Source organism: Corythoichthys intestinalis, chromosome 5, assembly GCF_030265065.1.
Source record: "Corythoichthys intestinalis isolate RoL2023-P3 chromosome 5, ASM3026506v1, whole genome shotgun sequence".
Classification (NCBI taxonomy): domain Eukaryota; kingdom Metazoa; phylum Chordata; class Actinopteri; order Syngnathiformes; family Syngnathidae; genus Corythoichthys; species Corythoichthys intestinalis.
This window is the reverse complement of record NC_080399.1, coordinates 42190566-42216123: the sequence shown is the minus strand read 5'-3', so window position 1 is coordinate 42216123 and position 25558 is coordinate 42190566. Positions and strand designations below refer to the sequence as shown.

Genomic DNA, 25558 nt, shown 5'->3' with positions numbered 1-25558 from the left:
ACTATTCTTACTGCTATGCAATGTTAGGTGACATCAGCATAGGAATCAAGTGTGCCCCAGGGGTGGTTGGCCCTGCCGAGGCAGACATCGACTTTGACATCATCAAGAATGACAATGACACCTTTACTGTCAAGTACACTCCCCCGGGAGCAGGTCGCTACACCATCATGGTGCTCTTTGCTGACCAGGTAAGATTAAGGTTGTTATGTAACATCACCTTTGAAGATAGGAAGTTTTTTTTCTATTATTAATGAATTTTCTCACCGTTCCCTTTTGTCAGGAAATTCCCATCAGTCCATTCAAAGTCAAAGTTGATCCCTCTCATGATGCTGGAAAGGTGAGGGCAGAAGGCCCTGGACTCAACAAGACAGGTTTGTATCGTGGGTGAAAGAAATATAACTAAGTACAAATGTTTGACTACGCGACTCAAATCTTTACCTTACTTGAGCATTTACTTAACTGCTGATTAACTGCTTGCATTTGGAACTAGGCACTGTATCTTCAACTTAATATTGATTATTAATATTTTCTGCTGATGACTACATGACATAAAGACGACATAAATAGAGAGTGATAAAGTCACCTGAAAGCTTGGGATTTACCATAAATTTTTGAATTTTTAGTCTGTATGTTTTTTATTTCATATTTCCTTAACCTTGTTCTTGGTTCATTGATGAATGATAAATTTACTAATCTGCAAAATTTAACAGAAAAAAAACAACAACCCAAATAGACTTAAAATCATAATCATGACATTTTCGCTTTGTCTTATAACACCTCTGCTGAATGTGTGGAACCACACCCCACAGAAAAATGGATACTATTTTGCCCAACATTTTTCTCACGCAAACTAATCCTTCCACTTTAACTATACACAATTATACCCAGTTTGAGCTTCCACTGGCTGGAATTACATCCTGCCTGGTCATAGTGAGGCTTTCCATGCTACACCTTTCGGCACTAGCCAACAGCGACCTCACGAGCTAAAAAGCTTAGGCCAAGTAATAATGAAAAATAATACCAGTAATAGAAAAGTAATAATCAATAATGAAAAACTTTCCAAAAAAGTTTGGAAAATAGTTCAAGGCTGAAACTCCATAAATGAGTTGTGTTTACATCAAGAATCTTCAAACACAAATGATATAATCGGATATAAAGCTCTGAATTTACATTACAGGGTTGAATACCAAGAATTGAATAAGCATTACCTTTACCAGTCATTTTCTATATAAGTATCTATGGTATATGTTTACTAATACAGATTGAGTACGATTGTCACTTTAAGGTTCGGCAATTGAATGCACCCACCCACTGCTACATCTGAGCAGCATTGGTTGAACTGACAAAAACATGCGTGTGATTGCAGGAGTGGAGGTGGGCACGCCAACCCACTTTACAATCTATACAAAAGGAGCAGGCAAAGCCAAGCCAGAAGTGCGCTTCGCAGCCTCAGGCCCAGGAGAGGTCGTCCGTGACTTTGAGATAATCGATAACCATGATTACTCCTACACAGTCAAATACACCGCTCTTCAACAGGTGCGCTAGCTTTTAAGTCCATTTTCATTTGATCTAGATGCAGAATTTACTCACCATGATGGTTCCCCCTTTCATTTTTCCAGGGCAACATGGCAATCACGGTCACTCATGGAGGGGATCCCATCCCCAAAAGCCCCTTCCATATCACAGTGGCTCCGCAGCTGAACATTGGAAAAGTCAAAGTTGAGGGTTTAGACACCAGTAAGTGCAATCTGCTATTGTCTAAAATTCACACAGATGTTTCCTGCGTGAATGGAGCAACAAATTCTTGTGCAGTTGGAAGTCAGAAGACAGAAGGTCAAATCTTAGCTCCAAAGTTTAGAAAGAGATACGATGAGACTTTTTAGCTTGAAATATATGCACTACAACTCCAACAGACAGCCGTGGAAGTTGTCTGACGCAACAGGAAATTGACAAGAGCTCTAACCACCTAAGTACATATTGCATACTGTTTGTCTGGAGCCGGGATGTAACGTCGATAAGATTGGGTGCTTGCACCTCAGCTCGGGCTTGTCCGTATCAATTGTAACAAAAAGTAACTAAGACATATGAAAAACCTTTTAACATGTGTTCGTGACTGGAAGTGCTTCTCTTACTACACAACAAACATGAAATTCTACTTTACGCATCATCATTTATATGCTATATATCTTGACCTTAATGTACAACATCATTATAAGAGTCTGAACTCATGGGGATATGACCCAAAGTTCATCCGATTGTCTGATAACAGCAGCTGCAACTCAAGACGACAATAGGCCCTTCGTCCGTGTACAGGGAGATGGGTGTTTCTATGTTGCCCGTGGAAGTAGGTTAGCTTCCACCTAAAGCTGCGTTGCAAACTGTACAAAAAAATGCCATTTAAATATAAGTACCGCATTAAAGGTTAATGTTTTTTTTTTGTTCCAGAAGTGGAAGTGGGACGGGACCAAGAATTCACAGTGAACACAAAGGGTGCCGGCGGGCAGGGCAATGTAGGCGTGAAGATGACCTCACCCACCGGCCGACCAATTCCGTGCAAGCTGGAATCGGACAAAGCCAAAGGCATTCACAATGTGAAGTACATCCCCCCGGAGGAGGGGCAATACAAGGTGGATGTCAGCTATGATGGAAACCCCGTCATGGGAAGCCCCTTTGGGTTGGAAGCTGTGATGCCTGCTGATCCCTCAAAGGTAACTGTTCATGAAAGTGCTCTTGAACCATTACAGTGAACATTTGTTTAATGCTGAGAATGCGGTCCACAGCCACCAATATGTGAAAGTCTGGCCCAGAGAGATCATATGAACGTGCTTCGAAGACATTAAAGTTTTTTGAACACACTTTTAAAGATTTCCTTAGTGCCAGTTATAAAAGGAAAATTATCACATAGCATCATGGTCTATGCACTTAAAGTCAAATGACAAATCTGTGGCAAAGACAGGAAAGATTAACCATAATATATTGGAAATTCCCCATGTATAAAATATTAACTAACCTACTCATGTTTGACTCGATTTTTTTTTTGTGTCATAGGTCCGAGCATTTGGCCCTGGACTTCAGGGCGGTATTGTAGGCAAACCGGCTCCATTCACTATCGACACAAAGGGAGCGGGAGCAGGTGGACTAGGCCTGACAGTGGAGGGTCCTTGTGAGGCCAAAATTGAGTGCCAAGACAATGGCGACGGAACATGCTCAGTAGCCTACTTGCCCACCGAAGCTGGAGAGTACAACATCAACATTCTGTTCGCGGAGCAGCACATCCCGGGCTCTCCTTTCAAGGCAGCAGTGCGACCAGCCTTTGATCCCAGCAAGGTCACGGCCAGTGGTCCAGGCTTGGAAAGGGCCAAGGCGGGTGAGTCGGCCACCTTCACCGTGGACTGCACACGGGCTGGCGATGCCGAGCTTAGCATCGAAATTATCTCGGACACCGGGGCGAAGGCTGAAGTGCACATCCAGAAAACGGCAGAGGGAACGTTCTCCGTCACATACATCCCACCGTTCCATGGCGCGCACACCATTACCATCAAATATGGGGGTCATATGATCCCCCACTTCCCCAAGGTTCTGCAAGTGGACCCCTCTGTGGACACCAGTGGGGTGCACGTCTACGGGCCTGGAGTAGAGCCTCGAGGTAAAATGCAATAAGAACAGTTGATGTCTTAAAAAAATAAATGCAGCGATAGATTGACTTATGAGTGCATCCACTAATTTTAAATGAGTTATGAGCATGGCGAATTTTGGGTATGGACTAACATCAGATATGCTGTTACATTTTTAGTAGTTTTTCCCAAGGAGAAGAATCTGCCCAATAATTATGCACACCTTGCTAAAGAGTGTTGATTTCCATGAGCCACCCACCCTAACCCTGTTACACAAATGCGCATAACCTGATATGCTTACATCCAATAATATTCATGTTTATAGAGTTGGAAATTATGGATGTGTGTATATGGATGTTCAAAATTTGCCACTTGCTTAATAATTGTGAACACAGAGGTATTTGCCCTGCAAGGGACTGGTCAAGAGTGCAGTCAAGTCAAGAGTGCAGCACACCCTCTCACCTCCCGAGCAACTCTAATGAGACACATGAGAAAATAGATGGAATAAATTAGTGCTGCAACGAATAATCAATTAACTCGAGTTTTCGATTAGAAAAATATATTCGGATTAAATTTTGTTGCTTCGAGTAGTCGTTTAATTAAAGTGGCCTTGTAATGGTTTATTATGAAAGTGTTTGCATTTAGTTTTATTGATTAGGGTGGATATACTGCCCACTGGTCTGGCTCTTTACACATGGCTAAATCCAACTGCTACCTGTTAAGACCAACGAAAGCTAAGTTTTTGTTTGAGCTAATGTTTTTTAATGCATTCATAATTTAGTATATATGTATTTTTAGCCGTTTTTTTTGTGGGAATATGAGAACTATTTGTTATGAGCATTGTAAAAAAAGCTTTAGGATTTTATAGCATTTAAGCTAGCGGACTGTTTCTATGTAAGTTAGACAATTGTTCTTTTGTTGTCCATAGATCCTCATTTTTCAAAAAAAAAAATATTAAAAAAAAAATATATATACAGTTTGAGGCTCCGCTCAGGTATTTTAATTTTTCATGTTCCTTATCCGATTACTCGATTATTCGAACTTATTAGTCCATCGATTAATCGACTACTAAAATATTCGATAGCTGTAGCCCTAGAATAAATAAACCCACATCATTTATTAGAGACATGTTTTTGCTTGGGAAAAATTCATCAAGCAAAATGTCAAACATTCAGTGTTGCTATTTTTGCTTCTTACATTTCGCTGAAACAAAATATATTAGCCATGACAAAAAAAGGCATTGCGTATTACCGTATTAAGATATTGATTTACTAGTTTTGTATGTCATCTTGAAAGTGGTGAGGATGGGCTTATGAGAGATAAATACCAGAAGGGCTTTGCTTTGACAAAGGGCTTGAATAGCGAATGACAAATCATGTTAAGAGCCGCTTTGTTCCCAGGAGTCCTTAGAGAAGTCACTACCCATTTTATTGTGGACGCCCGGGCTCTAAACAAGGTTGGAGGAAATCACGTGAAGGCTCGCATTGTTAACCCCTCGGGCACCACCACAGAAGGCTACATCACCGACAAAGGTGACGGCACCTATAGAGTGGAGTACACGCCCTTTGAAGATGGTAAGAGCACAAGGACACAAATGATGATTTATTACCATGTGGTCATTTTTAAATTGTCTAAAATAGGAATGTGCCCGCCCATTTATAAACTGCCAATCTTTCTTATGCCAACACATTCCTCCATGTTTGAGTCATAATATATTGACCTAAAGCCTCTGACTACTGTATTACATTTCACCAGGTTGTCACAGTGGTTTTCCATGGTATGTTGATAAGATGCTCTACAGTGGCCATATCAGAGTGATATACTGTGCGGGGTTCTATTTTTAACACTGCACCAGTGCATTCCAGCATAAAATGCAATTCAAATGTATTTTTGTGCCTGCAAAAGGTTTTGGTAGACTAGTTTTCGTAGAGATAGAGGTACCTGGGTGGAAAAAAAGTGGCCAAGTGGCCATTTCACATCTCAGATCTCCCTGGCCAAATTCACATTCATTAGGTCTGCTTGTACTTACTCATACCAAGCACATGTCAACCTTCCACTGAGTAAACAAGTTTGATGATGTGCAGCACAAACAGATGAACATTACTTAGAGTAAATGTAAAGAGCCTACTTGTTGGTCAAAAAGAGTTGCATGTGGTCACACATATGAGCTACGCATCCAGCCATCTTTCCAAATTGGGTACAATAGTTAACACTGATTCATGGAAGGTGGTCTTGTCCGACTACAATGCCAACTTCCGATTTCATCAAACAGAAACTATATCAAAGAATAAAATAAAATGAGTAACAGGTGTTGATTCAGTGCACTACTGGGGAAAGCGAGAGTGGGAAAAGTCAATGTGAGAGATTTGGGGAGGGTATAAATACAGAATGATGCAGTGCTGCAATGATGTGAGGGCCAGAGAGCAGGCAGCCAGGCAGGCTCTGATTTATAAATAGTCTGTTCTGGAACAGAAGCTTTTAACCAGGCAGGTATGTGTGCTCAAGGCTGCTAGCGCACCTGCCATACAGTAGAAACTTGACAAGGGTTATTAATAGAATTCTTTAACACCAAGCACAGAGATGATGCAGTAACAGAATAAAAGAGGATTTATGAAAAAAAAACAAATCACAAAATTTTGAGCATAAAGCACATTTGATGCTGTTAAGTTTCCATTTGACGGTACATGACACCTTTCTAATTGTGGGCCATAATGAAAACATGCCTGAAGCAAAAATGCATGTTTTTTTTCTCAAACACGACTAATTCAAAGTGCTTGCTTACAGGCATGCATCTGATCGAGGTACTTTATGATGACGTACCTGTACCCAAGAGTCCCTTCAGAGTGTCAGTAATGGAAGGATGCGATCCCACCCGGGTGAGGGCCTATGGACCTGGTCTGGAGGGAGGAATAACCAACAAGCCAAACTGCTTTACTGTGGAGACCAGGTATTGGCAAGATTGTTTATTAGTCCAGTGTTTTTCAACCTTTTCTGAGTCACGGTTCGTTTTCATTGAAAATGTCGCTGCACACCACAAACCAAAAATGTTCTAAAATTACTTCCTGTACAGTATATTTAATTATCCAATAATTTCTGAATATTTATTCTAACTCAGTGTGACTTGAGCCTGTTTAGATTAACACAAAGCCAATATCCTGGTTGGAATTGAAGAAAGGCGCACACGAAGCTCTTCTTCAACAGCTCTTTGTCTCTCTGTTTTTATTTTTATTTTTTTTTATCGCAGTTAGGCTTGAAAAGCTCAGACTTATCAGACAGAGGGACTTTAGCAATGTTTTTAACCGCATCAGGGCCGAGCATCTCGCTGACAAATACTTTGCAGGCAGATAGTATTAATTTCGCTGCCACAGCATGAGACTTTTTGAATTTAGCAAGAAGTTCAGCAACAAGGTAACTGGTTTTGAGGGATTTCTCATTTACCTGTGTAGTTTTTCTTAAAAAAGTTATCTGTTTCTCTGTGTTTTCACAAAGGTTAACGAAATAGTCCATCGATTTGTTTTGAAGCGACGGGTGTTTAGTTTGGAGATGACGTTTAAGCATGTTTGGCACCATGACGCTGTTTGATAGCTGCTCGTGTCACATTCAAGAACTGCTCTGATTTCTAGCCATCGGCCACCTTGCTGTCCTCGACAGTGTGTCGGAATAAAACACAGGGGGAGGATTGACGGTCATCACATATGGATAAAATAGAAAGAACACTTTCGTGTATATCGACACTTGACAAGTCTAATCCAATCACATACACTAGACGTTCTGGGGTCCACATTGTCGCAGACAGCAAGGTGGCTAGAAATCCTAGCAGTTCTTGAACGCGACACGAGCAATACCTCACTCATTTGTACACAACCGAAACCTTCAACCTAGTCCTTCCTTCTTTCTGCAACTCCGCCCGACGACGAAAAAAATAAATAAAAATGCAATATTGGATAATTTCTCGCAGCACACCTGACAATCTCTCACGGCACATTTGTGTGCTGCAGCACATTAGTCGAAAAACACTGTATTAGTCAATTGTGTCTGTTTTGGTATTGTCCAGAGTTTTTGAGTAGTCTTCCTCAACAACTACAATGACCACCACTACTACCACTATTACTACTACTGCTTGCACTGGTTGGTTGTGTGTATGTATATAGTTTTACTAGAGTTAAATACACACTGTATGCATATGTATAAACAATATTTTTGAAGCACTAGTTAAGTATTTTTCATGAATTAAATGTTTATGTCAAAGTGGCCCTTGAATCCTTTGACTTGAAAATAAGTGTGGAGACCCCATGGTTTTGTTGAAGTTGAAATATTTCTCAATTTTTTTCAGGGGTGCTGGAACTGGAGGCTTGGGCCTGACCATTGAGGGAGCTTCTGAGGCCAAAATATCATGTAAAGACAATAAAGATGGAAGCTGCAGTGTGGAGTATGTCCCCTTCACTCCTGGCGACTATGACGTCAACATCAATTATGGCGGCCACCCCATCCCCGGTAGTCCCTTCAAGGTGCCAGTCAAGGACCCCGTTGACCCCAGCAAAGTCAAGTGCTCCGGTCCTGGCCTGGGTTCAGGAGTGAGAGCGCACATCCCTCAAACGTTCACTGTGGACTGCACTCAGGCCGGACAAGCTGCATTGGATGTCAAACTCTTTGGGCCAACAGGTAACGTTGTAATCCTTTGAATGTGTTTTGTTTCATTGTAACTTTTCATGTACAGTACATTATGTAACACTTATGTAAAGGTACCATGGAGCCAGTGGGAGTTAAAAACAATGGTGATGGAACCCACACGGTTCACTACACCCCAGCTCAAGATGGACCGTACACTGTGGCAGTCAAATATGCAGACCAGGAGGTCCCACATAGGTATGTATACTTAGGCACCAAACCATTTATGACAACCTCTATCATGACACATACTGTACATATCTATACACATTAGGGCTGTCAAACGATTAAAATTTTTAATTGAGTTAATTACAGCTTAACAATTAATTTATTGTAATTAATCGTAATTAATCGCAATTCAAACCATCTATAAAATATGCCATATTTTTCTGTAAATTATTGTTGGAATGGAAAGATAAGACACAAGATGGATATATACGTTCAAATTACTCTACATAAGTACTGCATTTGCTTATTATAACAATAAATCAACAAGATGGCATTAACATTATTAACATTCTGTTAAAGCGATCCATGGATAGAAAGACTTGTAGTTCTTACAAGATAAATGTTAGTACAAGTTATAGAAATTTTATATTAAAACCCCTCTTAATGTTTTTGTTTTAATAAAATTGGTAAAATTTTCAATCAAAAAATAAACTAGTAGCCTGCCATTATTGATGTCAATAATTACACAATGCTCATGGGTGCTGAGGCCCATAAAATCAGTCGCACTCAAGCGCCAACAGAGAGCGACAAAACTCCAAAAAACACAAGTAACAAGTTGGCGTTGCACTGCTCTGTCATTTTAATCTGTTGGAGCGGGGCATGTGTGTTAATTGCGTCAAATATTTTAACGTGATTAATTTAAAAAAATAATTTACGCCTGTTAACGCGATAATTTTGACAGCCCTAATTATATATATTAAATATTTTCAACCAATAAAATTTGGTTTAATTAAGCAATACATGTATTGATTTAATTAAAAATATACTCTTTATACTTTTCAGTTTATCATGCTGCAGTCAATATGTCCCTAATGGGTGGCATTAATGTCCCCCATTCTGTTCAAAATGTCTTTCGCACTTGTTCACAACTTGTTCAGAAAATAAGCGGTACGGTGTGAAATGCGAAAACATTACGCATACATTGTTGACAATCACGGCAAGCTAATAGACACCGCAAACTGCAAACTACAATAAATCTGGAAAGTTGCACCAATTCCAGAAGGAAAAAAATATTGCCGAGTATCTGACTAGATAGCATCATGATTATTCAATGAGTAATGCATTGAGAATTTTGTTTGTAATAAAAATTAAGTGATTTGATTCGGCTCCCTTTGCAAATCCCCCTAAAAATCATTTTCTTGATATGTGAAAAAGCGGGGGCAAACTGTTGAACCTCCAAGTAGCAAGGGAACAATAGTCTGTCCACTATTATCAAGCAGAGCTGGATAGATTAATCTTATCTGTGCTATCAATAGCCCATTCAAAGTGATGTCTCAGCCTGGGCACGACGCCAGTAAGGTGCGAGCCAGCGGGCCGGGTCTGGACAGCAAAGGCGTGTCAGCCAGCCTCCCTGTGGAGTTCACCATTGATGCTCGCGATGCCGGCGAGGGGCTGCTCACTGTGCAAATTCTGGTCAGTCAACCTAACATACTCATGTAATGTCTAATGTACCTCTCAATTTATTTTCACTTCAACTTTCATCGCGTAACCTTATACCTTTTATTGACAGGACCCTGAGGGCAAGCCAAAGAATGCAAGCATCCAGGACAACAGAGATGGCACTTACACCGTGTCCTATGTACCTGACTCTATCGGCCCGTACACCATCACCATCAAATATGGAGGCGATGAGATTCCGTACTCCCCCTACCGGATTCAGTCGAATCCTACAGGAGATGCCAGCAAGTGTCGGGTCACAGGTAAATCCACTGATTCGTTGTTACGTCATTTAACAATAGTTAATTATATTGTCTGTATTCCAGACCAAACCACGATAGTTGAAAATCCTGGATGTGAATCAAACTGGTAGCCCTTGGCATTATTAAGAATGAGCTTTCATTTGTGACCTACTCAAACAACTAACACCTTGACACACACAGTGCAACAAGACAAACTGAACATACAACATTCTTTCATTCTATGTTGCTCTACAGTAGTACTTCTAATAGAATTCTGTGGTAACAAATAGGAGGCATAAAACTTTTTATTTTATTCATTCAGTTCATCATTTTATCTATCATTATAAAATGAATTTTAAAAAAATCAAAAGATGAAGAGTAATATGGACAGAGTAAACAGAAACAGATAGTTTTGTTAAAGTAATTTACCTCCATGATCTTTTTACTTTGCAGTGTCCATAGGAGGACATGGTGTATGTAAGTAATCTTTCATCTTCATCTATGGAATTGTAAGAAAACCTTCCAAAATAATTGTCTCCCTCCCTCCCAAACAGCGGGTCTTCAAAAGCTGCAGACCTCAGAGGATACTGTGATCACGGTGGACGCGAAAGCTGCTGGTAAGGGCAAGGTGACGTGTAAGGTGTTAACGCCACAAGGGATGGAGCTGGACATGGATGTGGTGGAGAATCACGACGGGACGTTTGACATTTACTACACGGCTCCCGAACCTGGCAAATACGTGATCACCATTCGATTCGGAGGGCAGAACATCCCCAAGAGCCCCTTTCATGTGGTGGTGGGTACACCAAATGCTGAATAATTGTGAATATAGTGGTAAACAGCAATAAGAACTGATCAACCAACCGATCAATCAATCGACAGCCAGACCGACAAAAACCTTTTCTTCCCCTAATGGTGTCTATAACCTGTTTTTTTTTCCTTTTGAGAAGGGAAGTGAATAATAACTTCTGTAAAAAATGTGTTTACCAAAGTGTGCACCCTTATATATTGTAAACGAGATGTGGCTGTGCAGAATTATCTAGACAGGTCCAAACTCATATCATTGTAATCTGCAAGCATTTAAAAGTGCCCATTGATAACAACCAAAATGTTTTTGGAAGTTCTTTTAGGCTTACACAGGACTGTTATTTTGAATTGGTCATTATTTCCTCTATCTTGACTAAGGACCCAGTCAGAACTCAAGAAATACAGCCGTAACCCCGGTATTACACAGCATACGACCCAGCTTCCATCCGGTTACCGTCCACTTGCGGATCCAATTTGCAGGCATTATAATTACTGTATGTAGTTACACAGCCCGTGCATTGTGTCTCCGTTGCGTCGCTGCTCTGGCAGTCGGAGACGGTATGCAAAACTTTTTTTTTTACCGGTTGCCACAAGCAAAACACAATAATCCAGTGAAGCACAGCATGCACTGCAGCGGACGTTCTCTCTCGCTCTAAATAAAATTACGTTGAACTGTTCTTTACGTAATGGGGCCAGGGTTAAACACAGCATTCGAAAGATGTTTTGCATGCACATGACAGTGTAATATGGATGATGAAAAAGTATTTTCGGATGTCCAAAACCAGAAAATTATTTATGAATACGTACATTCTTTTAATATGAATTATAAGAATAAAGCAAGAAAAGAGAGAGGTGACAGATCGGATCCGGCGTTTTTGATGTGACAAGAGTGTAAGCATTCTGTATCTGGTGTGACTACGGGGTAAAGCATAATCCTGCCACCTTGGTTTCATGGGAACATAGTGCATTAATAAGCATGTGTTCAGGAGATTTTGAAACAGGGATTGAGAGAAGGATGAGGGAATAATGATCAGTCACATTAGCACTCAGTCCGCCACAATATCTGACAAGATTTTTCAACCCCATTATTTCAATTGTTTGTTTTTGTCCTGTAGTTCTAAATCTAAAATCTAAAAGATAAATTAAAAAATATTCAACAGAGTTGTATGGGTTACACAGGACACTTTGAAAAAGGAACAAGTTTTTAGATAATTTATCATGGTCGTTTTTTTGTTGTTGTTTTTTTTAAAATATATATTTATACAAAAAGCTGAAAGTCCAACAAGAGGGGGTAGATATACATTGCAACATCTTTAATAATAGATGGATTTAAAAACAATATACCCAAACCCTTTGCACAAATCCTATTTATATTTTTTGTGTCTGAAAGGCCTCAAATGAACCTGTTGCTCCTCGTGACACTGTGGATCCACTCTTCAGACCGGTCAACTTCCTTGTGCCTTTCACACCGCAGCAAGGAGAAATATCAGGTGCCTTGTGCAAAATAGGAAAACCTAACACCTTCAACTTACGTGCCAACCTAATTCTCTGTCATTCTTAGGCGAGGTCCGAATGCCTTCAGGCAAAACGGCAAGGCCACATATCACAGATAATAAAGATGGCACCATCACCATCAAGTACCAACCAACTGAGAAAGGCCTACATGAGATGGACATCAAATATGATGGCAACCACATTCCAGGTCCAGAAAAATCACCTTATACTACATTAAAATGCAATTTTATGAGCTGTTATTTTACTTTGAGAATGGGTTTTGGATCCAAATGGTAAACAGACTGAATTCAATCATTCTTCAATTTAAGTGTCTCTTATAGTGAGACATTTACTGTGAAAATGTATTTAGAAATTCAGGGAATCTGAGTGATACCTTTAAAGAAATAAGCGAAACCACTTGTCTTAACTGAATTGTTAGGATGGTTTGAATTGGAGAAATATGGAAGGGAGAAGTAAATATGTACATGAGAATAGCTCCTAATTTGGGAATTTAATTATAAACATAATTTTGCCTCACCTAATATAAGTGGCAAACCTGTATTCATTAATATGGATTAGCATGAGATAAAACAACCGTTAATGAAGACATACTGATAGTGTTAATTGTTCATGCATCAATTGTTACAAACAATTTCATGCCTTTGTTAACATGAGTACTGCTAGCAAACAGCATTTAATAAGGTATTTCTCATTACTGCAATTAACAAATGCAAATTTCAACACAATCATTTTTCTCATGACAGGAAGCCCTCTACAGTTCTTTGTGGATGCTGTGAACAGTGGAGTGGTGTCAGCCTATGGTCCGGGCTTAAGTTATGGCATGGTCAACAAAGCTGCCACCTTTACTGTGGTCACCAAGAATGCAGGAGAAGGTACAATACAATAAGGATCATACCACAACTATCAATACTAAACATAAAGACAAAATGACAGCACACAACTGTGCAACATATATCATCTGGAGCATTAAAAAAATTTCAATGTAAACAGATATACCATAACATGCTGTTTAGTAAATTTAGTACCAATCGTATTTGAGCGTGGCTGTAACAGGTTTTCCTCTTACAACCAGTTGAAGGAGTGAAAAAAGCTGACACTGTTGTTGCCATTTTTTTGCTCATTGAAAATGGCTGTGACATGTTTTGCTTTGCCTGACCAAAAGAACAAAACTGGCGCAGATGTTTTGGTTGCCATTATTGACGTATTTTGTTCGTCAAACTTTACTGTAACACAATTTGCTCTGATCAACCAGTTAGAGGACAAATAAATACTGATGTCATCAAGAGCTTGCCCGTTGATGTACATTTTTTAAATGATTGTTAAAGAAACAGTTCTATGGCTAATGTAGTTCAATTAACATGGGCCAGGGTGACTGTTAGAATCCTATCCAATTTCATCTCAATGTCCACAATCTTGGGTGACAGTGCGAACCGGTAGAAATGGTATGAAATGAAAACAATTTTCTGTTATGAATGAATCAAAATAACTACATGGAACAAATGACAGAATTTAGGTCGTAAACCGATAACACTTGAGTTAATGTTTTCACAAAGGGATGCAAGACAGAAAATGACTGATTGGTTTTGTGTATTAGGTGGTCTCTCCCTGGCTGTGGAGGGCCCATCTAAGGCAGAGATCACCTGCAAGGACAACAAAGACGGCACCTGCACTGTGTCCTACCTGCCCACAGCACCCGGAGACTACAACATCATTGTCAAATTTGACAACAAGCACATTCCTGGCAGCCCCTTTGTTGCCAAGATCACCGGTGAGGAAATTGCTCACTTCAAGTCAAGTGTTGGTCAAATATCTAAAAAAAAAAAAACCCTCCTTTGTCTCACCAAGGGGATGACACCATTACCAGAACGTCCCAGCTGAACGTGGGTACTGCCGCTGATGTGTCGCTCAAGATCGCTGAAACAGACCTGAGCTCTCTCAGTGCCAGCATCAGAGCGCCCTCAGGCAATGAAGAACCCTGCCTGCTCAAGAGGTTGCCCAACAGACACCTTGGTGAGAACACATCTCAGCTCAATTTTATTTATACAGCAACTGCAAGCGCTGTATTAAACAGCTTGCGATCTGATAATTAGGCCCGTGCGCGCTCTATTTGGAAAGGCAGAAATTAAATTGTCCTGAATGTTAGTATACTGCATGTAACATCTTAACTTACCTCATTTCTCCTTCAGGTATCTCATTTACCCCTAAAGAAGTAGGCGAACACGAAGTCAGTGTGAGGAAGAACGGCGTACATGTGGCCAATAGCCCTTTCAAGATCATGGTCGGGCAATCAGAGATCGGAGAGGCCAGCCGGGTTAAAGCTTTCGGCAAGGGCCTTGTGGAGGCACACACATTTGAGATGGCCGAATTCTTTGTTGATACCAGGAATGCCGGTACACTTCACGAAAACTATGTCTGCCTCTAAATATGCATGGAAACTATAGAAATCACCAAAGTGCCAATCTGTTCCTTGTAGGTTATGGTGGGCTGGCACTCTCCATTGAGGGTCCTAGCAAAGTGGATATCAACTGCGAGGATATGGAGGACGGAACCTGCAGAGTTACCTATTGTCCCACAGAACCTGGAAATTACACCGTAAACATCAAATTTGCTGAGAAACACATCCCAGGTTAGAAGTTAATGCAGCAGTGGCGAAAATACTAACACTCTGTTAAGAGATATCTGTATAAATAAAAGAAAAAAAAACAGATTCCAATAAAAGTAGAATTACCGATGTAACTCTTATCTTTCTAAATTAACATGATTAGAATAAAGCGTTTGTCCTTTACAACTCCCTATCAGTGGAGAAATGTTTTTGAGTGTTAAGATGGACTTTAAGAACACATTGTTGCTTTTGTCTCCTCTAGGAAGTCCGTTCACAGTGAAGGTGACTGGTGAGGGAAGGATGAAGGAGAGCATAACCAGAAAGAGGCAGGCGTCTTCTATTGCTTCGGTGGGAAGCACATGTGGACTCAACCTGAAGATTCCAGGTCAATACTTGAGAAATTTTAATTGAAAACTTTATACATTTTTTCACCAGAGTACAGTTTAGAAGTATTTAACTATGGTCATAGCCTGACGTTACAGCATCACTACAGAGTGTTCCCAAAGAGTATATCAATAATGGGAATGGTTCAGAGCTTCTAAGCTAAAGGGCAGCAAATATTTTTTTTCTCATAACCTTCTTCTTGACTATAGGAAACTGGTTCCAGATGGTGTCTGCCCAGGAGAGGCTGACCCGGTCATTTACCCGCAGCAGCCATACTTATACACGCACTGAGCGCACTGAGATCAGCAAAACCCGTGGAGGCGAAACTAAGCGGGAGGTCCGGGTTGAGGAGAGCACCCAGGTGGGCGGAGGTGGAAGCCCTTTCAGAGACGTCTTCGGAGATTTCCTGGGCCGGGAGAGCCTTAGCAGCTTTGCTGGCATAACTGCGAGACCTGAATGTGAGCTCGTTAAACTTGACACCACAATAATTCACTGCATTTATGCTCTTCACAGTCCCAAATTCACTCATTTGTTTTTCTTTGTATACCAGCGGTCAGCAACCTTTTTGGTGTGGAGTGCCACTTTCAAATTTTCTTGTCAATCAGTGTGCCACACCAAGATTAATGATCCAAATTTTTATATCCAACAGAGCTGTAATTTTACTCCAAAGAAAACAACATGGACATTAACTGAAATCCTATAACTACCATTCGTCTTTATCAATTAACTAAAAAAATAAATTGTAGAAAATACCAAAACTTGAAAATAAGTGCAACAGTAATAACAGCTATACAGCAGCATTATCTTATGTAATCATATCACACACACACACACCCCAGCATGAAAAGGGGAACAGGTGTGATTCTCAGTGCAGGTCTCTCACAGTACAGAACGGACTGTTTTAACCTTCAAAGTCAGAACAGGCAACTCTTACATTTTGTCTTGTTCACTAGCAACGTAAACAGTGAATTCTATGCATAATTTTAGACTTTATATTACAAATATAAAAGATGCATACCTTTAGATGATCCCTGGCCCTGTTTTCACAGAATTTTCATGTTTTGTCTCGTATTGACGTTTGACACTTGTTGTGCGACACACAACGCTCTCGAGGCATAATGCACAAACAGAGCTAGCGGAAGTAACGAGCCAACCAGTTGTTACCGGCATCCCCAGGGGGCCGCTGTCCCCTACAATATGACCGGCTTACTAGCGTAGAAGAAGAAGTAGGCGTCTGGGCGAGAAAAAGAGAGCGAAGCAGGGTGTTGAGAGAGAGTTGCGCGGAGAGCGCCGTGAAACGTGGCTGTGTCCCATGCTGGTTTTTGTTTTGTTAATAAAAGTCTCCAGCAAAATGCCATTCAACGCGTCACTGTGTTTCTATACACATCGCCATCTCTCTGAAATAAGCACCGGACGAATCGGCGACAATGAGCCACGTTAATCGCCGGTTCACTCCACGCTACGGTGCGGAGTTGACAGCACCGCAATTACCAAAAAGTGCAGATTGGTAACACAATGTACTTTTACCAGCTCTCTGACTAGTTAGCTTCGTGACACGTTAGTAGCGTAGGCTGAATTGAGCGTGCAGAGAAAAAAATTCATAAGCGCAGGAGTCGATGGGTGGGAGGGGTGCTCACATAAAGCCCCTAAAAAACAGGATGCGCAACTGAAAATGCTTTAATTTCGGGTAAAAAGGCACATTTTTTAATTTTTATTTTGCCATTTGCTCGCGTGTCATGGTTAACCCTTGCCGTGCCAGTGCTGACACGCGTGTCATAGGTTGCCGACCCCAGGTGTATACAATTCCCAATTACCAGTACTTGCTAAAACAATGGGGGTTAGTGTAAATCAAGTATGTTGAAATGCTATATCTTGACAAACACGTTTCTTTTTTTTTTTTTTTATGTCAGAGAACAGAGAAAGTCTGTTAATCCTTAGTAGTTCAACCCCATATTCTGATGAAGCAATTTGGTCTCAGTCATTGACGAGCTTAACAATCATTATTACTTATTATCTTTTGTCTTTTTTTCCTAACCTTCTTGTGATTCTCTTCCCCAGCAGCTGAGACGGGCTCGCAAGCCATGACGGCTCAGGTGACCAGCCCTGGAGGGAAGACAGTGGATGCAGACATCGTGGATGGAGGAAACAGCACCTACAGTGTACGATTTATCCCCCACGAGATGGGACCGCACACTGTAAACGTCAAGTACAGAGGCCAGCATGTTCCTGGGAGTCCCTTCCAGTTTACCGTGGGGCCCATGGGGGAGGGTGGTGCACACAAGGTCCGTGCAGGAGGTCCTGGTCTGGAGAGAGGCGTGGCTTCAGCTCCTTGTAAGTCCCATTTGCTTCTCTGTACAGTAGAATTCAGGATTTGTTCCAAAGCAACCTTAAATAGTGGACGATGAACCGTGATAAAACCACATGGGTTTCAAAATGCTTCTTGTTTCTCAGGTGACTTAAAGTTCAGCTCTGAGACCCCCAATTTGGCCAAATTTCAAAATTGTCCGATATGCATGTGTGATACATCATTGGAAAGCTTAAAATCTCAATTTTCTGGGTAAAGAAAAATTTTGAACAGGAGGGCATTTAAAAAAAAGAAAAAAAGTTTTTTAAACAGCAAAACCCTAACTGGAGGCGAGAGCAAGCGAGAGTAGAATTAAAGACGCCACGATTTTAACGAGATATTATCGCGTACCTACCTTGTTTCGGTCCAAAAACTCCATGTCGCATGCATCACTGAGGGTTCAAGACACAGCTTTGAATGGCCACAGCCAGATTTTTTGGGGATTTTATGGGTGAAACATGGTGATGTAACAAGGGTCGCGATGCAGAAATCGCAGACAACAAGGCGTGGTTGAGATTTTCTTTTTCATATAGTTACCCTTTCAAAAGTTATTTTTCAATTTTTCTTTGTTTGGATCGATTATTTATCATATAACGCATCTGGGAAAATGCCACAGTAACAAAAAAAATACAATTAAGCGATAGTTATGAGGTAGATATCCGTGACTTTTTTACAGACGCCAAATTTTTCATTGTGACATAATTTGTTTAAAAGTTTAAAATATGCGAGTGAATAATTTTTTTAAAGTCGTTTTCTTTTTTTAAACTAAATACTAGACATCAATTAATGATTCTAGGCTAAAAATGACAGACATTTTGAATAATAAATATATAATTACTTACCTTCTTTTTATGGCTAGGTTGAAACAAAAGCGGTTGCGCGATGTCTGTAAACCGGGGTTTTCAGGGTAAAATGGACAAATTAAAAATAGTTCTGGGGCTTAACGCGCCATGAATCTTCTATGGCAGCATGCAGACATATTGTACTATCAAACACAACAGTTGTTTTTGCTCAAAATACTGCCATTTCTTTTAAAGAGGAGTGCAAGAGCAGAAACTGCTTTTTCAGTCTTGTCTGTGTTTTCTGCGATGTACATTTTTCTATCCAGCTGAATTTAGCATCTGGACCAGAGAAGCCGGCGCCGGTGGGCTGTCCATTGCTGTAGAGGGGCCGAGCAAGGCGGAAATTTCCTTTGAGGACAGAAAGGACGGTTCCTGCGGCGTCTCCTACATTGTTAAGGAACCCGGTAAGTAACTCACAGGGTGCTTAGTTGTCCTTATTTTTATTTTCATCCAAGAGTGTCCTGTCCTTGTTCATCTGTCATCTTCTCAGTGTTTTCCTCTCCAGTTTATGTAGTGCTGAAAACTAATAAGCCATCTGTTCCCTCAGGTGACTACGAGGTGTCAATTAAGTTCAACAACGAGCACATCCCTGACAGCCCATTCATCGTTCCCATCGCAACACTGTCAGACGAAGCCCGCAGGCTCACGTTCACAAGCCTGCAGGTGAGAACTTCCACGCACCCACATGGAGAATTTTAATTTGTTGCTGAAAATAATCAAAACATTTCAGCAGTCAAGCGGCGTGAGCGCTTAGAGCCGCTTTTTTGCCCTTGACGTGTTAATGAAGCAGCGACATGAGCGGAATACGATGAAGCTGGCGGGTGATAAAGGTCGGGCTTAACTGTACCTTGCAAAGCACACGCTGGGCTATGTGTGGACTCTCAGCTCGTCAATGGTTACAAGGACAACAATAACACAACCTAATTTTGATGGTGGTCCTGGGTGATCGTTTCATTCACTACTCACACAAAGTTTGATATTTGGACTTTGGGTTTAATTTTCAGGACCACCATGGACCAATATCAGATTTTGACAGGATGGGAACCTGAGGAAAACTCCTAGGGTCACATGATATCGCAACTGCAGCTCCAAACGTAATCTGTCAAGATTTCCGGAAAATGGCAGTCTGATAAATTATAGCAGAATTTTGAAATTATAATATAACAATGAAATGATGGATTCCCAACAAATTGAGATTTTATAGCAGAAAGTTTTACTGATACCGCCGAAAAACGGTGTCAAGCTTTCAATGCAAGAAAATTTCATTAAAAAAGGTTATATATTTAAGTAATCAATCTGTGTTTATTTTTTTTTAAATCAAATACTACAGTTTTTATTGGCAACCCTGCGTATACAGTAGATCTGCAGTGCATCATAATCAGGGAATACCAACATCTAAGTAAACATCTGCGGCAAAATATAATGCCCCTGATCTGACTCTTCACACTTGTTCCTTTTATTTGCATTCCCACTTTTTACAGCCAGCAATAATAAAAACCCACTTGTTTCATGGGGTCGAGGCATGGGATGCCACTTCAGAGCATTTTCACTCACTAGAGGCGACTCGGGAAGTGCAATATCAGAGCAGGACTTCAAATGTCAGGCAACCTCTCATGTCTGCGGCAGCCTCTCACTCGCCTGCGGGGCAAAAACACTAAACGCTTCGCTATAAACTCTGACCTTTCCTGCTTCGCACGCCCAACTGCTCCATCTATTCTCGTCCAGCCGTGATGAATCACACACTTGGCGCCTTTGGAGCCCTCCCCCCACACACATATTGTGATCAAATTTTTACCTATCTTTTTTTAGGACAAGGATTTGAAGGTAAACCAAGAAGCATCGTTTATGGTGCAGCGCAACGGGACTCGCGGTGTAGTAGATGCCAAAGTCCACACCCCTTCTGGTTGTTCCGAGGAGTGTTATGTCACCGAGTTGGATGGTGGTAAGCATCTCACTTCAAAGCACTAGTTTTAATTTGCACCGTAAATTTTAATATCTGAATTAAATTTTAGCCTTGGTACTATTTACTACGTAGAAATAAACAAAATGAAAGGAAAAAACCTAAAGCAAGATGCACACTAAACACACATGCCTTAAGCAGTATGCCACCTTCAGGTGAAGTTTACTGTCAAACCGACATTTAAAACCAAAGGGAATTAAACATTGTATATTGTTTGTTAAAATGTTTACACAATATAATGAATTCAAGTATTTAATGCTAACAGTTTAGTTTGGCAACCTTTTTAATTTTCGTCTTAATCTGATTCTTTTGGACAAAAATACTTATCCTAGTCCTAGTCACATTTTAGTTATTTCAAAATGTGTTTTCTCCGTGTAGTTTTAGTCAAAGTAAACTGAGACAAATTTCGTCTAGTTTTCATCGACAATTACTCATGTTTTCATTTGTAAACTTCAAAAGTTTTATTCCAAGAAAACCTAAATAAATAAAAGGTTTCCAACAATTTTGACTGAACACTACCAGACGAGCATATAATTGTAGAGTCTACAAGTACATCACCATCTTCGTGATGATAATACACACTGAGCAGGAAAACAGTACATTATTTTCAATTAATTAAACTCACCTGGACGCCACAAACAATATGTAAAACGTTTTCCAAGAATTTAGGATGACACTCACAACACTAAATGCTAATGCTAACGCGAAGGCTATGCTAATGCTACAGGTTACATTTAGTGTGTGATGATTACACAGACTTTCAAAAAGGCTGAAGCAACATGGCATATCTGGCGGGGGAAGTCCAGCACGTCACACGAGTGACACGACCAAACACTGCTATGATGTGTGCTAACTACACATACCATGACAAAATGTCACACATTGTGAAATTATGAAGCAAACCATGGCGCATCTCATACTAGTCTCGTCAGACAAAAACTAGCATTCGTATCGTTATGTTTCAGTCTCCCAAAACACATTTGTAGCTTGTCCCAGTCATCAAAAAAATGTTTATCGACAAAATATTTTTGGAATCGTCATCGTTGATGAAAACAGCACTGATATAATGCAATACGTTAAAGACAATTTCAATCAAATTATCACAAATTCTATACGTTCGAGGTAGAGAAAAAATTGCATGTATACATTTGTTGGATTTTATTGATTTTTCTGGCACAATATCCTCCGTTCTTCAAAAAACACACAGAAGAGACTACGTTGAAGTGCTAAGAGGAACTTCAATTCTTACTTAATAGATATCAATGCATTAAAATAAAAATTGAATCGACTCACAACCCCAAAGAATTAAAATCGAATCGCAACCTGAAGAATCAAATTCTGAGCTCTTCTTTTAAAAATATAACATTACAATGAAAGAGTCCTTAATGTAAATCGATTTTGATATTTCAGACTTCCTTGACGTTGTGCATTTTGTTATTTTCAGACAAGACCGCCGTGCGCTTCATTCCGCGGGAGAACGGTGTTCACTCTATAGACGTCAAGTTCAATGGCTGCCACATCCCTGGAAGCCCTTTCAACGTGCGAGTGGGTGACCCGGGACTGATAGGAGATCCAGGCATGGTTACAGCGCATGGCCCAGGACTTCTTGGTGGAAACACAGGTAGGTACAGCCGCTGCTATCAAGTGGTTTAAAATTATGCCGCTGTCAGTTTTTTTTTTTTTTTTGTCAATCATGAGCATCCTTGCTTTATTCATGAAGGTGTGCCCTCTGAGTTTGTGGTCAACACGTGTAATGCTGGGCCGGGGACATTGTCGGTGAACATAGACGGGCCTTCCAAAGTCAAGATGGACTGTTGTGAGTGTCCAGAAGGCTACAAAGTCACCTATATTCCCATGGCTCCTGGCAATTATCTCATCACCATCAAATATGGCGGGCCACAGCACATAGTTGGAAGTCCCTTCAAAGCTAAAGTTACAGGTAAATGCCTAACCTAATGATTAAAAAAAATAAATAAATAAAATAAAATAAAAAAGTTAATACGAAGAACTCATTGGTCTCTTTTTATGGTTATTTAACCATAAATACTGAAATAAAAACAAAATTATTATTGTATTAAAGTAATTCAATTATTTTTATTGTTGGTAACATGATAAAAAATGAAATCAATATTGAAATAAATTGTAAGATTACAACTTTACACTTGTATTGGAATAATTTTGTTTCCCTAATTTCCCTTATTTCTAGATAGTTGCAATTATCTGTAATCAATTTGATGACCCCACTCTGTTTCTGGCAGGCGCCAGACTGTCGGGTGGCCACAGCCTCCACGAGACGTCATCCGTCCTAGTGGAAACGGTCACCAAATCGTCCAAAGTGGGCGGCGGAGGCTTTAGCTCCTCCTCATCCACCACGGCCGCGTCGTCCAAGCTGACCTCGGACGCAAGCAAGGTGGTCTGCCGTGGAATGGGCTTGACCAAGGCCATGGTGGGACAGAAAAACAATTTCACAGTCGACTGCGGCAAAGCAGGTGAGGTTGCATGAGCTGATCTTGTACTCACACATCAACAACTCATCATTTCAGGAGGCACTTAGATTGCCTGATTTGCTCCTGTGTGAGTGTGTTTTATTTTATGAAAACAGCTGTCGGCTCCAGATGGAAGTTTATTGCAAGCATTCATAGCAATGTGCACATTGAGGCCATGAATGTAGCACAGTGAGGGAGGAGATGATAAAACTATTTGGGCCTCTTTTACCAATAAATTGGGCAAAGTTGTGCTTAAGAGAAGTCAGATCCATTTTGTCGGCACCTGTCCTTGTACATTCATTTCCTCGTAGGTTGTTTCCAATTAGCACGGGTAAACAAACTTCCACTTCTCTTAAAAGCGATCAAGTTTGACAAATGTCATGTCTGATCTACTATTGAAATCCTCTAAATAAATTATTTAGAAAGAAACTGAAAATTTGTCGGTATCAGTATCAAGCAAATGTGTGGATTGTTGCACCATGTAAGAAAAAGTGTTAATTGGGCTCAATTTAGACATCCATGTTTAGTAGCACTGTAATTATTCAGAATGAGGTGGAGTCTATCCCAACGAACTTTTGGAAAGAGAAGCGTGCACATTTCTACATGAAAATGATCACCTTTTTACGTGATAGCACGTTTTTACAAGATAATTGTCGTGTTTTTACATGATGATTGTCATGCTTTTACATACATATCACGTATTTACAAGAAATAATCACATTTTTAAGTAATAGGTCTCATGTAAAAATGTGATACTTGACTTTGTTTGGGTGGAGCAGCAATACGCTTCCATATTATTGAACCAAAAATACTTGAAAAATCATTTTAAGATCTTAAAGCCTAAGTTGACCATCAATCGCTTCTGTTTTTGTGCACAGGCAGCAATATGCTTATGGTGGGTGTGCATGGACCGCATGCTCCGTGTGAAGAGGTATATGTGAAGCACATGGGCAACAAGCTCTACAACGTCACCTACACGATCAAGGACAAGGGTAGCTATACCGTCATTGTCAAATGGGGTGACGACAACATCCCGGGGAGCCCGTACAAAGTGTCGACGCCGTAAAATCAAAGCGCTTCCCACCAATTCTCTTTATCAGCATCAGCCACCTCTACCTACTCCTCACCACTGTCATTTTGGTGGCTCCCACTTTGGACTGATAACAATTAACTGCACTAAAGCTTAAGGAGGGTTCAGTGAGGAACGTGTGTGTGTGTGTGTGTGTGCCAAATTGTGTGTTCAATCCAAGACACTGAAATTACAAAGAAGCATAAGCACGTCAAAGCAACAAAGTGTGGTTTACGATTGTGAGTTCCCTTTCTTCCTTTGCTAATTTGCTAAAGTGTTATAATGTATGTGAATGTTAATAGCCAATGTACTCCACCATAATAAAGTGTGGCATACTTTGGTTTTTGTATGATTTAAGAAAGGAACGATTGCCTTTTTTTTTGTTATATTAACCTATTTTTGCAGACCTAATAAAGATTTCATTGATACACTTCTCCAATGTGTCATACTTTGTATATTTCATTGCAAAGTGTGTTGGCTCGCAATAGCGTACCACACAATTGCTATTTTTAGACCGCAAGGTGGCGTGACGTCACCATAGTAAACCGGAAGGTGTTCAACAAAGAAACGCGCTCGCATATAACCCATGCTAGTACTGCTTGTTTCTTGCTGGTAATCTTTCAAAAAAGGAGTAAACACTGCTGCTATGGAACTTGTAGAAACGACTCTAGACATTACGACCGTCCACATATGAAGGATGTTTTCTTCATACAGTGGGGCAAATAAGTATTTAGTCAACCACTAATTGTGCAAGTTCTCCCACTTGAAAATATTCGAGAGGCCTGTAATTGTCAACATGGGTAAACCTCAACCATGAGAGACAGAATGTGGAAAAAAAAATAGAAAATCGCATTGTTTGATTTTTAAAGAATTTATTTGCAAATCAAGGTGGAAAATAAGTATTTGGTCAATCCCAAAAGTTCATCTCAATACTTTGTTATGTACCCTTTGTTGGCAATAACAGTGGCCAAACGTTTTCTGTGACTCTTCACAAGCTTTTCACACACTGTTGCTGGTATTTTGGCCGTTTCCTCCATGCAGATCTCCTCTAGAGCAGTGATGTTTTGGGGCTGTTGTTGGGCAACACGGACTCTCAACTCCCTCCACAGATTTTCTATGGGGATGAGATGTGGAGACTGGCTAGGCCACTCCAGGACCTTGACATGCCTCTTACGAAGCCACCCCTTTGTTGCCCTGGCTGTGTGTTTGGGATCATTGTCATGCTGAAAGACCCAGCCACGTCTCATCTTTAATGCCCTTGCTGATGGAAGGAGATTTTCACTCAAAATCTCTCGATACATGGCCCCATTCAATCTTTCCTTTACACAGATAAGTCGTCCTGGTCCCTTTCCAGAAAAAC

At 40.4% G+C, this 25558-nt stretch overlaps 1 protein-coding gene across 4 annotated transcripts in view; it reads left to right on the top strand.

Moving 5' to 3' along the window:
• The window catches only part of LOC130916566 (filamin-C-like), a 50564-nt gene extending 25945 nt beyond the window's left edge, over window positions 1-24619 (top strand). For 2 of the 4 annotated variants that reach the window (XM_057837384.1, XM_057837382.1), the window contains 31 exons: window positions 28-188; window positions 281-371; window positions 1367-1536; window positions 1620-1737; window positions 2446-2708; window positions 3049-3646; window positions 5015-5188; window positions 6399-6561; window positions 7948-8276; window positions 8357-8480; window positions 9767-9923; window positions 10021-10210; window positions 10643-10666; window positions 10744-10985; window positions 12387-12486; window positions 12558-12698; window positions 13255-13383; window positions 14106-14279; window positions 14357-14521; window positions 14698-14901; window positions 14985-15137; window positions 15376-15498; window positions 15707-15955; window positions 17559-17828; window positions 18950-19087; window positions 19231-19346; window positions 20493-20625; window positions 22088-22264; window positions 22364-22582; window positions 22902-23132; window positions 24008-24619. In XM_057837384.1, coding sequence (XP_057693367.1) covers window positions 28-188; window positions 281-371; window positions 1367-1536; window positions 1620-1737; window positions 2446-2708; window positions 3049-3646; window positions 5015-5188; window positions 6399-6561; window positions 7948-8276; window positions 8357-8480; window positions 9767-9923; window positions 10021-10210; window positions 10643-10666; window positions 10744-10985; window positions 12387-12486; window positions 12558-12698; window positions 13255-13383; window positions 14106-14279; window positions 14357-14521; window positions 14698-14901; window positions 14985-15137; window positions 15376-15498; window positions 15707-15955; window positions 17559-17828; window positions 18950-19087; window positions 19231-19346; window positions 20493-20625; window positions 22088-22264; window positions 22364-22582; window positions 22902-23132; window positions 24008-24195 — 5714 coding nt within the window. In that variant the 3' untranslated portion in view covers window positions 24196-24619. Of the gene's footprint in view, window positions 1-27; window positions 189-280; window positions 372-1366; window positions 1537-1619; window positions 1738-2445; window positions 2709-3048; window positions 3647-5014; window positions 5189-6398; window positions 6562-7947; window positions 8277-8356; window positions 8481-9766; window positions 9924-10020; window positions 10211-10642; window positions 10667-10743; window positions 10986-12386; window positions 12487-12557; window positions 12699-13254; window positions 13384-14105; window positions 14280-14356; window positions 14522-14697; window positions 14902-14984; window positions 15138-15375; window positions 15499-15706; window positions 15956-17555; window positions 17829-18949; window positions 19088-19230; window positions 19347-20492; window positions 20626-22087; window positions 22265-22363; window positions 22583-22901; window positions 23133-24007 lie in introns of all 4 variants that reach the window. The other 2 variants (XM_057837383.1, XM_057837381.1) reach the window with 1 other exon arrangement.
• Window positions 24620-25558: the final 939 nt, after the last annotated feature.